The 15,432-nt window shown below is 41.0% G+C and overlaps 1 protein-coding gene across 2 annotated transcripts in view; it reads left to right on the top strand.

Moving 5' to 3' along the window:
• Nucleotides 1-1,321: 1,321 nt before the first annotated feature.
• plekhh1 (pleckstrin homology domain containing, family H (with MyTH4 domain) member 1) overlaps nucleotides 1,322-15,432 on the top strand; it is a 35,806-nt gene continuing 21,695 nt past the window's right edge. Inside the window, exons 1-6 of one of the 2 annotated variants that reach the window (XM_044143779.1) lie at nucleotides 1,322-1,665; nucleotides 7,094-7,271; nucleotides 13,179-13,241; nucleotides 14,488-14,637; nucleotides 14,732-14,815; nucleotides 14,960-15,041. In XM_044143779.1, the coding sequence (XP_043999714.1) occupies nucleotides 7,128-7,271; nucleotides 13,179-13,241; nucleotides 14,488-14,637; nucleotides 14,732-14,815; nucleotides 14,960-15,041 (523 nt within the window). In that variant the 5' untranslated portion in view covers nucleotides 1,322-1,665; nucleotides 7,094-7,127. The remainder of the gene's footprint in view (nucleotides 1,666-7,093; nucleotides 7,272-13,178; nucleotides 13,242-14,487; nucleotides 14,638-14,731; nucleotides 14,816-14,959; nucleotides 15,042-15,432) is intronic. The other variant, XM_044143780.1, reaches the window with a different exon arrangement.

Below are 15,432 nucleotides of genomic sequence, written 5' to 3'. Positions count from 1 at the left end.
TTAGCCCGCCCAAAAAGACTCCTCCCGCAACTCCTTTACTACCCAGATAATGATTCATTACAGTTCCATATGTGAGTTTAACAACATATTATCCCAGTAAAGTCTGTCCTGCAAACCTTTGCAACAAACAAGCACAATCTATAATTAGACTGCCTTGAAACTAAAGGAGTTGGTACTTTTTGGTGTTCTTGGTTGGTGGCCTTGCAATTCTTAATTTTCAACCCGAGGCAATACTCACACTTCTCTTAGCGGAAAAATATTTGTGCAGGCTGTTTCACAATCATCTGGAGGAGAAGAAAAGAAAAATCTCTTAGAGCAATCTAGTTGAAATACAAAACAAACAAACAAAAAGTGAAGCCTCAAGTGAAGAGAAAGAACTACTTCTGGAAGTTGAAGGTGACACTTTCAGCTATTTCAATCTTTTCATTCTGCCCCAGTGGAACAAAGTCCTACCCTACATGTTTGTGCCATCCCCTTACAGAACGATGCCCATATGACCCCTACCAAATAAACCACTGACCAATGTTGAACTGCGGTGGACATTAGCTGCGTTTCCATGAGAAATCTGAGCAAATTTTGGTCTATGTTCTACTACTAATGTTGAAAAAAAAAATACAATGTCACCATTGTGGTGTTTCTATTAAATAAGAAAGAAAATTTAAATTACCTGTGAATAGGCTTGTTCAAATGATTAAAAATAATTATCCCAGATGCAAAGAGTTGATTTTATACATAATTCATTCCTGGCACTTGAGTGTTAATCAGCAGATGGAGTGACAGGTCCCTTATGTTTGGGAGCCGCTATTTATGCAGCATTTTGGGGAAGTTGTAATTGGCGATTAAATTCAACTGAATGTTTTTATGAACTATGCTGTGCTGTGAGCACTGGGGTGGAGTCCGCTGCACATTGTCCGAAAAGAAAGAAAAAACAAACAAAACAAATCACAACAAAGACTACTTCCTGCCATCTTTTTCCTGGTTTTCGCCGGTAGTAACATCCGGTGTTGGTCACGTGACTCGTGTGACGCAAAAATAGTGTCTCCGTTCCAGTTCTGCGTAATGTATTATTTCATTTTTTTTTTTTTTTTTAAATTGACATGTTTCCATTAAACTAATTTATTTTGGTAATTTCAATTTACATAACTATGGTTAAAGGAAACGCAGCTACTGTCTGCAAGGTTAGTCAGTTATAAAAATCAATGTTTGAAGTTATTGAGTAGCCTATCTTTATTTTCTTTAAAAAAAAAAAAAAACCTTTAGTGTAGTTATGCAGATAGGAGGTCAGTATTTAAAGACCTAATCTTCACCTCAACAAACTCTTTAAAATCCTATGCAATATCCTGAGCAGCTCCTGCGCACACAAGAGGGGGCCTGACTCTTGGAGAAATTTGATCCTGCTTTCGGCCCTTTAAAGGAAAATGGGATGAGTCTGTTGAATGGAGCTATGAGTGAGTTTCACCGGAGAGTTCAAAAGCAAGCGAAGGGCAGCAGCAGCAGCGGCGGGACTGCCCGGCCACAGAGCTTATATGAAAACTCGAATAAATGAGATGAATGAGTGGAGAGGAGGGGAAGAAGGCAGAGCGGAGGGCAGGTTATGAGCCGAACTGCGACGAGTCCCCGAGGAAGAGACCCGAGAGAAGAGGAGACAGACAACGGAGTCACAAGGTAAAGTTACCGCCGCGAGCGGTTCTGTTGTCAAAAGTACGTCGCGTGAGCTCCCTGACTGTCACTATCCTCGCTCCTGTTAGCAGACTGCCAGAAGGATACTGTTAACTTAGCCTCGGGAGGCTCTTCTGGACAAAAGACGCCAGCACAGCTGTGTATTTTAAGAGATGTCTGGCTGAACTTTTTTTTTTTTTTTTTTTTTCATTCTTGCTGACCGACAGTTTATGGTTGCTGCTATAATGGAGCTTTAGCAGTGCGCACACCTGTTGCTTGTGGCCGTTTTCGTGGAGAATTTGACCACATTGTGCCCTTCGGAGTAGCTATAAAGATAATTAAAGCTTCAGTTAGTTTGTGGAGTTCAATAGGGAGCAGAATTGGCTTAAAGTTTAGGGGTTTTTTTTAGAAGATTTGCAGACCGATAAAGAAGATGTGATATAAACAGTTTCAGGGTTTAAAGCAAAACGCTCTTGTAGAATTAATCAAGCAAGCTTTATATGTAGTTTTCCATTTATAGAACTACATGTAATGGTCAGGTTATGTATTTGTCTGTTGTTTTTTTTTTGGTTGTTTGTTTTAAAGTAAGTCATTATTTAATCAACAAAAAAATCCAGCTCCCATAAAGAAACGCACATTCCGTGTGACATCACACAAGGCGTCTTGGTGCATTGATTTCTGTTGGAAATTGTGGTTTTATTTATATTTGTAGGTAAAAGTTGGAAATCGAGTATGACTTTTTTGTTGTTTAGGTACTGACAATACATATAAGCGACTAAAAATTTAGTTCTCTCCATTCTATTTATTCAAACCATGAAGAAATACATGTTTGCAAATAGAAGTACGCAGTGTTATGGATGTCATTGGTTTAATACAGTACATTCCATCAGAACTTCTAAGAATTAGTTAATAATTGAAACTTTCACTATCCTATATGTGTGGGAGGCATGTCAGGACTCTGATCTTTGGGGGTTCGTTTTTGTGTTTCCCTTCGGAAACCTGGGAAAGCCAGACTTCCGAGTTTAAGAAGAACACACCAGAAAAGTACTCATCATCATCTACTGCGTCTTTTTGTTGCCATTTGGTTAAATCAGCGTAAAGGTGCATTACCTCCACTTAGTGGGCCGGTTGGTTTAACGGGAGATTAAGCGCGAATCATGCATACATGTTTTTGAGGCAGTAGATTTTCTGAATGAGATCATATTTCTTACATGTTGATAACTAGAAGGTGAGATAAAGGCCTGCAGAATTGACAGGGATTGATCACTCCTTTCAATAATCTATTTCAGACGGGACTAAAACACCTCTTGCTGCCTCTAGACATTTCCCAGTTAGATGCATCTTATGTGATGTGTATTTAAAACCTGTACAATTCTAAATTTCAATTCTTAAATGAGTGAGTATTTAGCATTGTAATGATTAAAGTTATTTTAATGATGCTCATTTGATTTATTTTTATTTTTTCTTGGTTTTCCTCTTCGTTTGCATCCTTTTAGTAGATTCTCTGCATCTGCAGTGGAATGTTTCAAAAACCTTCTTGTGATGTTATTAACTTAAATATTAACAATAATCATTTGCAGTCTTTTTTTTTCTCTCTATTCAGGGCACTTAAAAAAAACACATCCATACTCCATTAACCTATTGCTGTTTTAAAAATTATTTGTTTACATTTGTTACCCCATTTCTTTCCTGCAGAAAAACTAGTCCTGCCTCCATACCCTGCATGGTTAGACAGAAAGCCACGACCGGAGCACAGAGGGGCAGGAGAGCTTGCAGAGGTAGATGTTTACACCTCAGAGGAGAGGAATGTCAGGACCCTGTGTTTAAGTCTGAGACTGATAATGAGTGTGGTCAGTTTTTTTTTGTTGAGGTCTGTCATTAACCTGAACTAGTCGGGTAGAGAGAGATGCAGGATTGCTCGCCTGGCGGTGGCTTGGAGGAGGAGGAGAGGCAGCGGAGAGCAGAGAGGAGGGTGGGAAAGGCGCTGCAGGAGGAGAGGAAAGGAGTGCAAGGAGGGAAAAGAAGAGAGGTGATGCAATGGCAAGAGCAATAAGAGGGTAAAGGCAGGGAGGATGTGCCATGAGGCAGGCTGACCTCTGGGACTGACATTTATTGTGCTCTTTGTTCAGTTTTACTTTCATTTTAATCATTTTTTTTCCACTTGTGCTGACTTAAAGCTGTTTTGCACATGTTGGGGGTCAAAAGGTTGGGAAACAATGACGCGGGATTTGAAATAGCTTTTTTGCGCCGTACATGTGAGCGCGCACTACAGCTTTGCAGCAAATTTAAACCAAAATGTAAGACTAGCTCAGTCAACTGGTAAGAACCACAATGATGTAGGGACAGAGGGGCAACGTCTACAGCCCTCGTACTCGGATCTGCTCAGATCATTTGTCTGTGTCACCCATAACGTACACACACACACACACACACACTCACACACATGGATCTGCCACGCTGACACAAACCTGCAGCGACTGACCCAGATCCGCGCTCAACGCTCCTCCTTGACGGGAGTCATTCTCGTTTTCCGAAAAACCCAGGATGCGCCAATTCGGTCCGCGACAGAAGAGACGGCAGCGGCGGAGATTGAAAATGTCTGCTGGGAATGATATCACTGAACCACCTAATCACTTACATCACCGCAGCTGCATGCTCAGCAGTGTGCGAGTGCCTATGCACACGTGTCTGTTTCCCTATGTCTCCTTGTGTGTGTGTCTGTGCTCCAAAGAGAATAGTTATGACTGGCTGCGTAGTGTGTATGCGTTTGAAAATCTGATGATTAAAATAAAGGAAAATGGAAGAACTTGCTTACTTCGGTCCGGACTCGTACGTGTGCTGCATTTCTCTTTCATCTGGCTGGTGATGCCAGAGGAAAACATCCCAAACGATCCCATAGAAATGATTCTATAACCATCTGCGTCCTGGATGGATATGCTATCACTCTCTGAGGAATTATATGTCAGTGGAAAGCAGCAAACCGTTGAAGCACTCATTGAAAGCATCCTGTCGGGATTACTGTGGTGGCATTTCTAAATACTCGGCCCACTTTTCCCAGCGTTTGCTCTGGCTGGGACCGTCTGCAAGATCCTGCAAGCAGTTTAAAGCGGAGCAGCTCCCAAGGTTGTCGAGTTGTTAAATGTGGAGACGTACTCAATAGTTCAAGCCATCATCTTCTCTTTTTTTTTTTTTTTTTTTTTTTTTTACCTTTTTGGGTGGCTCAAACGTGAAGATATACAGAATTGAATGCTCTCAGCACAGACACATGCCATAATATCAAACTGACAACCTTTCGACAATCCAAATCCAAAAGTTAAATACTACAATTGCTACTCCATCTGCATTTGTGAAGAAGAAACATGCGCTCATGTCTTTTGTGGATGTTTTCGTATAGTTTCTTCCGGTGGTTCTTGCTGCAGCGCAGGTGGGGAGGGGGAGCAATTTTTTTTAAACGGTTTGGATCATTTTACACAGTGCAGTGTGAAAGCAAACCACACCAGCTGAAAATGTAACAAATGTTGCAATTTTAGTCCCTAATCAAACCACGTCTCCCGCATTGTCCGGTATGAAAACAACCTTAGAAATAAAAAAGAAAGGTGAGGCGGGCATTTGTATGCAGCTCCTATCACACTGAAACCCATGAATAAAATCCAGTGTTGTCCGTCTTCTTTCAGAGGACACGCATGTAAAAGTCCACATGTGTGTATTTTAATCTCACTGTAAATTCAGTTTGTGCAGTCAAAGTCTGAACCCACTCTCCAGATTGTTGAAAGCTGGTGGAGACAGACATCCAAAAGACTCGTTGCTTTAATTGCAGCGGAAGGTTGTTCTGCAAAGTGCAACCCCGACTCAGACGGGGCCGAATACAAATGCACATGACACTTTTTAGATATCGATATGCAAAAAAGAATTGTACGTTGTAAGAAAATGTGAAATTCAAATGAAATACGTTTTTAATTTTTCGCCTGCAGCATGTCAACATTTGAAACAATTGCAAGTCTTTTGGAACAGTCTTCTGCTACTTCAGTGATCTTTTGGTCGCTTTACAACTTGACCCTTTCTTGAAGTAATAAAGGATCTTGCTTGAGAGAGAGCTAGCATGGCTGTGCAAAAGGCTTGTTTACATCTGTTTCTGCTCTGACGCTGCTCTCCACACGGTTTGACCAAAAAAAGGGTTTCCAGCTGGCTCCCCCCCCACACCTCTTCCACTCGACTTAGCTCAGAGCACAGACCTCTAAGTTTGTCCCGGAGAGAGGAAGAGACGCTGGTAGTTGGACCTTGGCTTGTCCAGCCTGGGCACAGCGGTCGCCTGGTGAAACCTCTGCAGGCATGACTTCTGTAATCTGCCTGCTGGGTCTGCATTTATGAGCACGCTAATTGTAGGGGAGCAACGTGGTGCACTTATAGCTGCTGGACTTTGAACGTCTGATCTCTTTCTGACGCAGTCTGGCTGTGCTTGGATTTTTCTCTCGATCTAGGCCGTCCTCACCTATTTTGTTCACATCTTTTTCACAGCTCGCCTTCCAACATTAAAGATCACACAGTAGGGCTTTTATTATTTTGCAAGTGAACATGCAAACCAGTCAACAGCCAAGTCAGGATTTGGTAAAAAAAAAAAACAAAAAACAAAAAAACTTAAATGCACCGGTTTTTCCGCTTTTGGCTCTCTGCCCATTCATTGTCGCACATTCTTTCCTCTTTTCTCTGCCGAGGCAAGCTGACGGCTCCAGCCTCTAGCTGTGATGGGACTGTCATGCAGAAAGGCACTATTGTGCAGTGCAGGATCCTGTTTCGCTCCTTCCTTGTAATTAAGAAGGGATTGCATGGACTGGGAGTTGTGGGTGGGTGGCTGGGGAGGGGGCAGGGGCGGGATTGGGTTAGTAGGTAATTGGGCTAAAAAGCAGAGCTCTGACCTGCTTTGTGGTGGGCAGGCAGGCCTGGGAACTCCAGCTCCCCCACTCACAGCGTCTCCCCGCTGAGGTTTTGTTCAGTGTGTGTGGGCATGTAGAGAAAAGACGGAGGGAAAGGAAGAGGGGGATGCAGGCCGCTGCAATCTGTTTCTGTGCAACCAACATGTATGCGTGTGCATGTTTCATTTCAGTTGCACGTGTCTCTGACACAGAGAGGTAGAGGAAGCTTTCATTTAAGTCGTGTCACTTCTGACTCATCATTAGGGGTTGCTTTTTGCTCACGCTTCCTCCGTGAATCATGGGAAGTGCGATCAGCAACGAGCTCCTTTACATGTTTAATCGCTTTTTTTTTTTTATCATCTTGTGGCGTAAATGAAAACAGGAGCTGGACTGAACACAGAAATACCATCTCGGAACTAGCTGTGCCTCGTGTTCAGAACTAAATTAGTGCTTTGCAGCTATTCTTCATGGGCTGGTCTAACAAAAACTTTTTCTTTTTTTTTTCTCCCCCCTTTTCATTCCAGCCTGAGTCCAAAGGCGGAGGCCTGAATCCTCGCCATGGCTGACGTGCTGGAGAGCAGCGGAGCCGGAACCGTAGGAGCGGCCAGCGTGGACTGGCAGAAACGCTGCGCCGCGCTGGAGATGCAGCTGCTGAGGTTCCGCCTGCAGGCAGGAAAAATCCGAGAGCTGCTGGCAGAAAAGGTGAGACGGTGAGAAAAGGCTGCGTGCGAAACTGGATCAGTCTCTTCCAAAACATAACTCAGCAGGGAGCCATCATTTTGGAATCTGGACAGAAATTTGGGGATGTGGCCTTAGCTTCGGATTCAATTTATAGATACAATGAGACTTTATGACTAAAAAAAAAAATCTGAGTTTTAACGGCCAACTTCCAATCACTGATTTTATATAATGGTTGATTCTGTTTGTTCTTTAGTAACTATAAATAACTTTGTTTCTTCTTTCTACACAAGTTAATAATGTGTCTGAACAATAAAATATTACAAGAAGATAGAACTATAATTTTCTCACACACAGGCTGCTGAGGTGCATCACTGAAAATCCAAAGCTACAAAATCCTCTAGATTAAGACAGTTTCATTTGTGCAAATAAACCCCAAACAACAAAATAAACGATCACATTTCATTTCTCCTTATTAAGGAACATTAGAGTTGAATACCTTTTGTATTTGTGTCTTGTATCACAAAATCTTTTTGATTCATTCAAACTATCGATGTCCCTTTGGATTTACTGCGGTTATAAAATCACTGTTCTGTTGTGAATCATTATTTTTTATGAGGCAAAATGAAAGAGAGAACGGTTTCTGCAGACAAACAGTCATCAAAACAAAGACATAATGAGGTCTTAATGTCTAAAATTAGCATTTAGCATGGTTAGCATAGTTAGCACAGCTAGCATGGTTGATGTTACATGAGGTGTGACCAATGTGGCCTCAACGTTATCACAGTGTTTGAAGAAAACTTTGCTACGGTATAACCAATACTAGTAATTAATTAATTTCAAAGAATCAGTTGCAAATAATGAAAACTGAATAAATTCAGCTGTTGGCTCTAATTAGCAAAATATATGGATTTAAATCACCTGCGTCCTCAGTAAAATGATGTCACAAGATTAAAATAAAGGATGCCTCTTTATACATATTAATTTGTGTACTTTGGATGTGTCAACAGTTATGGGGTGCAGCTTTTCCCCCCCCAGTTTTGCTTCATCTTTGGTTAAAGAAAACTGAAACAACAGAGACTGTGTTTTGTGTTTTCACACACCTGAGGTTAGATTCAGTAAAGATCAGCCTCATTCACAAGTTTCAACCCTACATGTGAAATAAAAAGTGTATCTTCCTGTATCAGTCAGGCGGAAATGATTAAATAATTACTGAGGTACTCTAAACTTGCAAAGCGTAAAATGAGCTGAATTTCCAATGGAAACTATAAATATATATACATATGTGTATTTTTTAGTGTTTCCTCATGCTCAAAGAAATTTCCGGTACAGATTTTCTGCATAATGTGTGAATACTTTTCACCGTATTCGCGCGCCCCGCATCTGCTTCTCATCGGCAGATTTTTGTTGTGGAAAAGCTCTCTGTTTATAGTCTGTGACGACTAGAGGGCGGTACGATGGCATATTCACATATTTACGTGCATGAGGAAACAATTACAGCACGTGGATCGGTTTGAACTCCAGGTGCTGATGACTGTTTATTTGTGTGCGTAAATACACGAGATTACCCATCGCTTTTGGTAAACACTTGGTCCAGTCATGGTGCGTCATCAAGAGTAGGTTAAACTTTCAGCTTAAAGGAATGTTCAAGCTCATTCGTTCTGGTAATTCCCCCCACTTTAGTTGGTGAAAACAGCAGCCGACCAAATGCTTGTAAAAGTTTGGCGATAAAACCGATTCTCTGACCTTTTTGGAGAGCAATCATCGGGAAATAAATTGGTGCCCGTTAAGAGACTCAAAGGATGAGTCACGTCTCAACTTTTCCACCGTTTTCACTTTGGAGAAGTATTTGTGTCATCCAACTAAACGGCTTCAGGTTGCCTTTGTCGTAGTGGTTTCACACTCTGTGTCGTCTCTGAACTCCACGGCAGAGCAGAGCGGTTCATTCAGTCTGCCGGCAGGATGTTCAGAGTCCAAACACAACCGTGTGGTCGATAAGAGGAAGACGACTCCATGCCATGTCCTTTAAGTCCTTTAAGACTTCCACTTCCCCTCTGAGATCTCTTGCTGTACAGAAGCCCATTTGGAAAGTGAAAATGGTAGAGTATGAAACATCTCATCACTGAAATACGCAGGGAAGAGTACAGTCATGGTTTGACGGGGCTTTTTCCTAACCTGGCTACCTCCATTAGCCGATCAACGTTGCAACTTGTTTCCCCCGATGGGGAAACGTGGAGAAGGTTACATCTCAGTTTTGTGCAGATGAAGCTGTTTTGGCTGCATTCTCAAGCCAAGATCGGGAGCGGTTGACAGAAGAACTATGGCGTGACCAGGATGGGATCTTATTTTACAATGAGTAATGAAAAAACAGGAAAGATGAAATGCAACATCGATGAGTCCAAATAAACGTTTCCATAACAATTAAAAACCCAATTCCTAAATACGACGTAGTATTCCTAAAGAAAAAGTAAAACTATCACAGCTGCCCTTTTTTCCATGCTTTGATGTTTGTTTTCCCAGTCTGGACAGCTTCTTACTTTGCTGAATTATAATTAAGAGCAATTTGGCCTAAAACACCATCTTCTTCTTTACTCACAAAACACCACATGCAAAAGTGTCAGGTTCTAATTTAGATTTTTGCAGCTCTCTGATTTCGATTTAAATGTTTGTGAATGAAAACGACACTCTCTTGCTCGCTGTCAAGGGACTCTGACAAACGTACTACTCTTCTCGCCTTAGTTCTCTTTCTGGTTATTCCACTGTTTTTTGTTTTTTATTTCGTGATGACACCTAATTTTTAGGAGTTTCCGTTGCTCCTTACTGCGATAACTTGCATGCGTAATGAAACACAATCACATAGAAGGTTTACAGTGACCCGCATTGCTGTGTGTGTGGATTAGTGTGGAATGGGGGACTACTATGCTGTCATCTTATTGCTGTTTGGAAATACCGTTTCATGCTCCTCATCTCGCCTCTCGCCAAGTTAGGAGTGTTTTATGCATTGACCCACTTAGGAATGGAAAAACATGAGTGAAAAGAAAAAAAAAAGTTGACGCAGTTTGCCTTTGACATAGGATTTATCTCCAGCAGCAGACAGTGAGTCAGACAAAGTAAGGAAGAGAGGAAGAAGCCCCGTTTGACTTGTGGATTTTAACAAGTCCTAATTAGAAAGATCTGTACAGGAAAATTGTTTTTTTTTGGGGGGATGAAAATACCAAAACGTGACAATCTCTGAAAACTTTTGATGTTCCAGTGACGGCATTTTAAAAGAACTCACTATTATTTAAAAAAAATAGCTACCTTTTCAGTTTTCTTCCCTCAATAACAACTTCACACCGAAGGGGGTCGTCACACTACATATGGTTGACCTGGTTCTGTTTACTGCAGCGAGGAGGCAGACAGGTCAAAAATGAAGGAAGATCAAAAATCCCAGAGTTCAGAGCAATAAAACGAAACTGGAGAAGTAATGGAAAGAAAAATCAGAAACGGCAGCGGATGTTCTGTAAGATGTTCTGCTCTAATTTTTCTGCTACAAGTCACAAATGCATAGCTGGAAACCTTTGAAAGACTTTCTCCGAAGTCGCGTCTCAGATGCAACATAGCAGTAGCGAGTCTAAACTACGCCAGCTGACCATTTCTAATTCAATTTAGGACAAATTACATTAATCACTTAGCATCACATGGTTTGATGTTCATGGTGTTGCTTGTCAATTAGTGTCGGTCAGGAATGGATTGTGCTGAAAAGTCACAAGGTTTACTGCAGTGTGTGAGAGCGCTTATTTATCTCGTACTTTTTTTATATACTTGTACAAAATAAATCTAAATTGTTCTCTTTGTAGGCATTTCGTAGGATGTCTAAATGTTTAGATGTACATATTGCTCTGGATTCATTCCTAACTGAAAGCCTGAACAACTATGGCACCTGTGTATATTTATATTTTCTAACATAGAAAAACATTCCAAGGAATTGTGAACCATCTCCATTTTTACACAAGAGGTGATAGCTCTTGAAAACCGGTGAATGAAATGAATGAAAAAAAAAAAATACATTAATCTGTTGTCAAATAGCTTCTTCTTCTTTACATTTAATGTAAATTAAATAAATTCAATTGCTGGTCTCAGGTCATTTACTGTATGTCTTTCCCTTCTCTCCCCGCCCTATTTACTGTATAATAAAGTTTCAAAGCTCGGCAAAAATGTTATCCCCACTTATGAACGAGCTTGTTTGTGCACAACAGTGACCACCATTTACAACCCTCTTGCGTGCAACATGAAAACCACATGTAACTGTCCCATATGTAATATGTAATATGTAACATATGTTATAAACCATACATATAAACCATGTATTGGTTTGGTTACATATGTCCTCTGTCATGTTGCTCTCTGGTTTAATCATGTACGGCTGAATTACAGAAAAGGCCAGTGTAATGAAAATAAAAATAAATGCATGCATTTCACTAATTTTGAGAGAGAGAGTAAATTTTTGGGCTGCGCAGTTGGTAGAGCTGTTGCCTTGCAGCAAGAAGGTCCTGGGTTCGATTCCCGGCCCGGGGTCTTTCTGCATGGAGTTTGCATGTTCTCCCTGTGCATGGTGGGTTCTCTCCGGGTTCTCCGACTTCCTCCCACAGTCCAAAAACATGACTGTCAGGTTAATTGGTCTCTCTAAATTCTACCTAGGTGTGAGTGTGTGTGTGAATGGTTGTGTGTCCTGTATGTCTCTGTGTTGCCCTGCGACAGACTGGCAACCTGTCCAGGGTGAACCCCGCCTCTCACCAGGAACGCAGCTGGAGAGGCACCAGCAACCCTCCTGACCCCATTAGGGATAAAGGGTGAACAGAAAATGGATGGATGGATGGAGTAAATTTTAGGGTATTTGCAATGTATCTTTAAGATGTTTTAATTGCTGTATCTTACATGAAATTATTCTCATTGGTTAGCCCTACGCCCATTATCCAGCGTACAGCAGGATGTTGCCTTCTTTTCTGATATGAAGTTCCTTCCAGCATTGGAACCTTAGAGGGGCCTTAAAGTCACCGCTTGTATTTGCTTTTTCTAAAGGTTATCAGCTTTCAAATGCAAGGAGCATTCAGTTTGCTTCTCTCTGTCGATGTTGCCATTCGCCCCCGCTGACCTTAGGAAGAGGAGTCATCCCACCATTAACTGACGGTCGGTCTTCACCCCCGATCCTCCGGCTGTTGGCGGACTTTAATCTGGCTGAAGAGAAGTGTTTACATGCTGGCCTTTATGGAGGCAATGAGGAGTAAACAAGATGGATGGAGAAAACGCAACGTCTAAGGGGAATTCACACGTTTCTCTCAACCAGAAAGAATCCATTAACATGTTTGTTCTTTAAACCGGATCATTGGACTCACAAAGAAAAGGCCGTCCAGGCTTTCAAGGGTGCGCGCGAGTGTGCGACGAGGTACTTGCAGATGCGTGAACTGTCATGATGACAGTGTGCACACAACCACACTGCTATTATCTCCGTTTATAGTGTGAAAAAAAACTGGCGACGAGGAGGGTTTTTTCTCTCAAGCTTGCGTTCTTGTGTGTTCTTGAGCGAATGCTGAGACTCGTGTCTGTTTTTAATTCATTGCTGCCTGAGGTCCCAGAGATGAGTCAGTAGGTTTCTGGCCTGTTGCCATTTCAACTAATTAGCTAAGTTGCTAGATGTCCCACCAGGTGTTTTTTTTAGATTGCAGAACGTTTCCAGCCATTAGTCTTTCTTTTTGTCAACATTATAGCCCGCATCCATTTTTTAAACATGAGATCAGCTTATGTTTTTATGCTAGTTTCTGTTTTAGTGTTATAGCAATTTTCTTATTGAAGAAGCGTTTCAGCTATACCTCGCTAAGTACCGACTTCTTCCCTCTGACAGAAACAGTTGATCTGTTGAAATATGCTTTAACATTTTTCTCTCTGTTATAGATGCAGGAGCTGGAGCACAGGGTGTCAGAAGCTGATCAGAGGGCAGAGAAAGCTGAAAAACAGGTAATGGATAAAATGTGATTTTTGACCACAGAAGTCAAATGAACGCGAGTATTTCTGGTTTGACACGAGACTGTCCATAAACATGATATAACACCTTTTATGAACGTGAAGGAGTCTTTATGAATGTCTTTGACTGTTGTCATGAAGTGTAATTTGGTAAGGAACAACACTTTTAATTGACTTTTAATACAAGTTTTAATGTAATTTTGCATTAAAGGTGCCATTATTTACGGAATAATGGAAAGTTTACACTTTTAATTGACTTTTCATGCAACATTTTGGAGCACCTTTGCATTAAAAGTGGCATTATTTACAGAATGAAACTTCAGGACAACAGTTGTAATCATTAATGAAGAGTCATAAATGATAAGCAGGTGTTATGTCACGTTTATGACAGTCTCATGTCAGTCTCATGCACACCCCTTCAAATAAGGTGTTACTGCATTACCTGATTACAAAGCAGCAACTATTTTAGGTGTTTAAAATTACTAAAAAAATTTCAACATTGTCATTTAGTTTCAGTGCATCAATGTAATTCACTAAGTAGTTTAGATTTGCTGAGAACAAAGTACAAAACCAGTTGAGAAAATATGTATTTGTTTGTTTGTTTTTTTGCCTCTTCCTCGTTTCAAATTCTATAATGGTTCATCCAGTTTTCAGAAGTTTATGCTTTAGGAATCTACCTGGAAGACATCATTTTTCTTATAGGTCTGTCATCTGATAAACAGCCTAACAGAGGGATGGTTTTTATTGGAAACAAAGAGAGTCACAGCCAATACTGATAGTAGCTAAATAAGTACATTCTTCTGGAAAAGATAAAGTACTGAAGTACACATAATGAATCCAATGTGAAACTTGAGGGAAACCTCACATTTGGACTTAATTATGAACTAACCTAGCTTGCCTTAGCACAACTAATAAAGCATTTGTAATTCGTTTTATTAATTTGTTTTTTTATGTTTCCTCTGCTCTCAGGCTGTCGGCTTTAATCGTGAATTTTCCATCATTTCTGCCTGCTCCAGGTGTTCTCTGTAGGTAGTGATTTAAGGACACCGTGTCTTTTCAACCCCAAAAACTACCTCAGGGCTTTAAAGGGCTTTTCTGAGCAGAGCTGGCAAATGGCATGCTTTTTTTTTTTTTTTTTTTTTTTTAAATCTTTGCCTTGTCAGCAGTCGGCGAAAACAAAAAAGGATCACATTGATTCGAGTCGACATTGTTTAAATGCACATTTAATTTTGCATTTCAGATCCAGGTCATGGAAGAGAAGCTGAAGTCTGCAAACGTGCAAACTGGTGATTCGGAGAACTCGCTTTACAAAAAGTATCAGGACCTGACCAATCAGCTCCAAGAGAAGGATGCTGTAATCAGGAGATTAGAGGTCCAGCTGGAACAACAGGTACGGGCTGGAGCTTCAGATAAAGAAGGGAAACGTTTATTTATGTGCCTGACGTGTAAGCCGAAGCCTGCAAATCCTATTTTCTGCGTTACAGATGTTAGTCAGAGCCCAGGAGGCAAAAATTATTGAAGAGAAGGCTGCCAAGATTAAAGACTGGGTGACGTTTAAGCTCAGAGAGGTAAGATCAGGCATGTTCAGATGAATCCGCTAAACAAACAGAGGCCGCTTGTTAAGCACACAGTAGCTGGTGAACATGGATAGAACCAAGTACTTTGCCTTACCTTTTATGGTGCAAATCCCGTTTACTTGTTCTCTTGTACAGATGGAGCTGGAGAACCAGCAACTGAAACTTGCAAATGTGAAGCAGACGGAGCAGATGGTGCTGCTGCAAGACAAGCTGCAGTGTGAGTTCTCGCAAAACAAGCTGGGATGTTTTGTCACGTGAAAATTACGTTTCTCTTCACTCTCCAATTAGCATCACTAGGTTTATTGGAGAAGACATCTTAGATTGCAATTAAGAATCGCATGTTTTACGTGCCGATTTTAAACTTGCATCAGGAAAATGGGTCATTACACTTTGGCTATAGAACCATGGAATCACTGCCGCAGAATTCACCCCGGCTTTGTCTTGCTAAAAAACGTAGAAGCATCCTCGAATAGGACGTCATGAATGGATAAACTTTACTTTGATAACAAGTTAAATGTTCCTACTGTTATTCATCAAGAACGAGGCTTGCACATCTACAGGATTTAGCTGATTCTTCAGCTCTAAAATGTCTGAATTGATTTGCACTC

The sequence above is a fragment of the Gambusia affinis genome, linkage group LG16 (genome assembly GCF_019740435.1).
Source record: "Gambusia affinis linkage group LG16, SWU_Gaff_1.0, whole genome shotgun sequence".
Classification (NCBI taxonomy): Eukaryota; Metazoa; Chordata; class Actinopteri; order Cyprinodontiformes; family Poeciliidae; genus Gambusia; species Gambusia affinis.
Note: the sequence above shows the minus strand (reverse complement) of the source record. Positions and strands in the feature narration are given on the sequence as shown.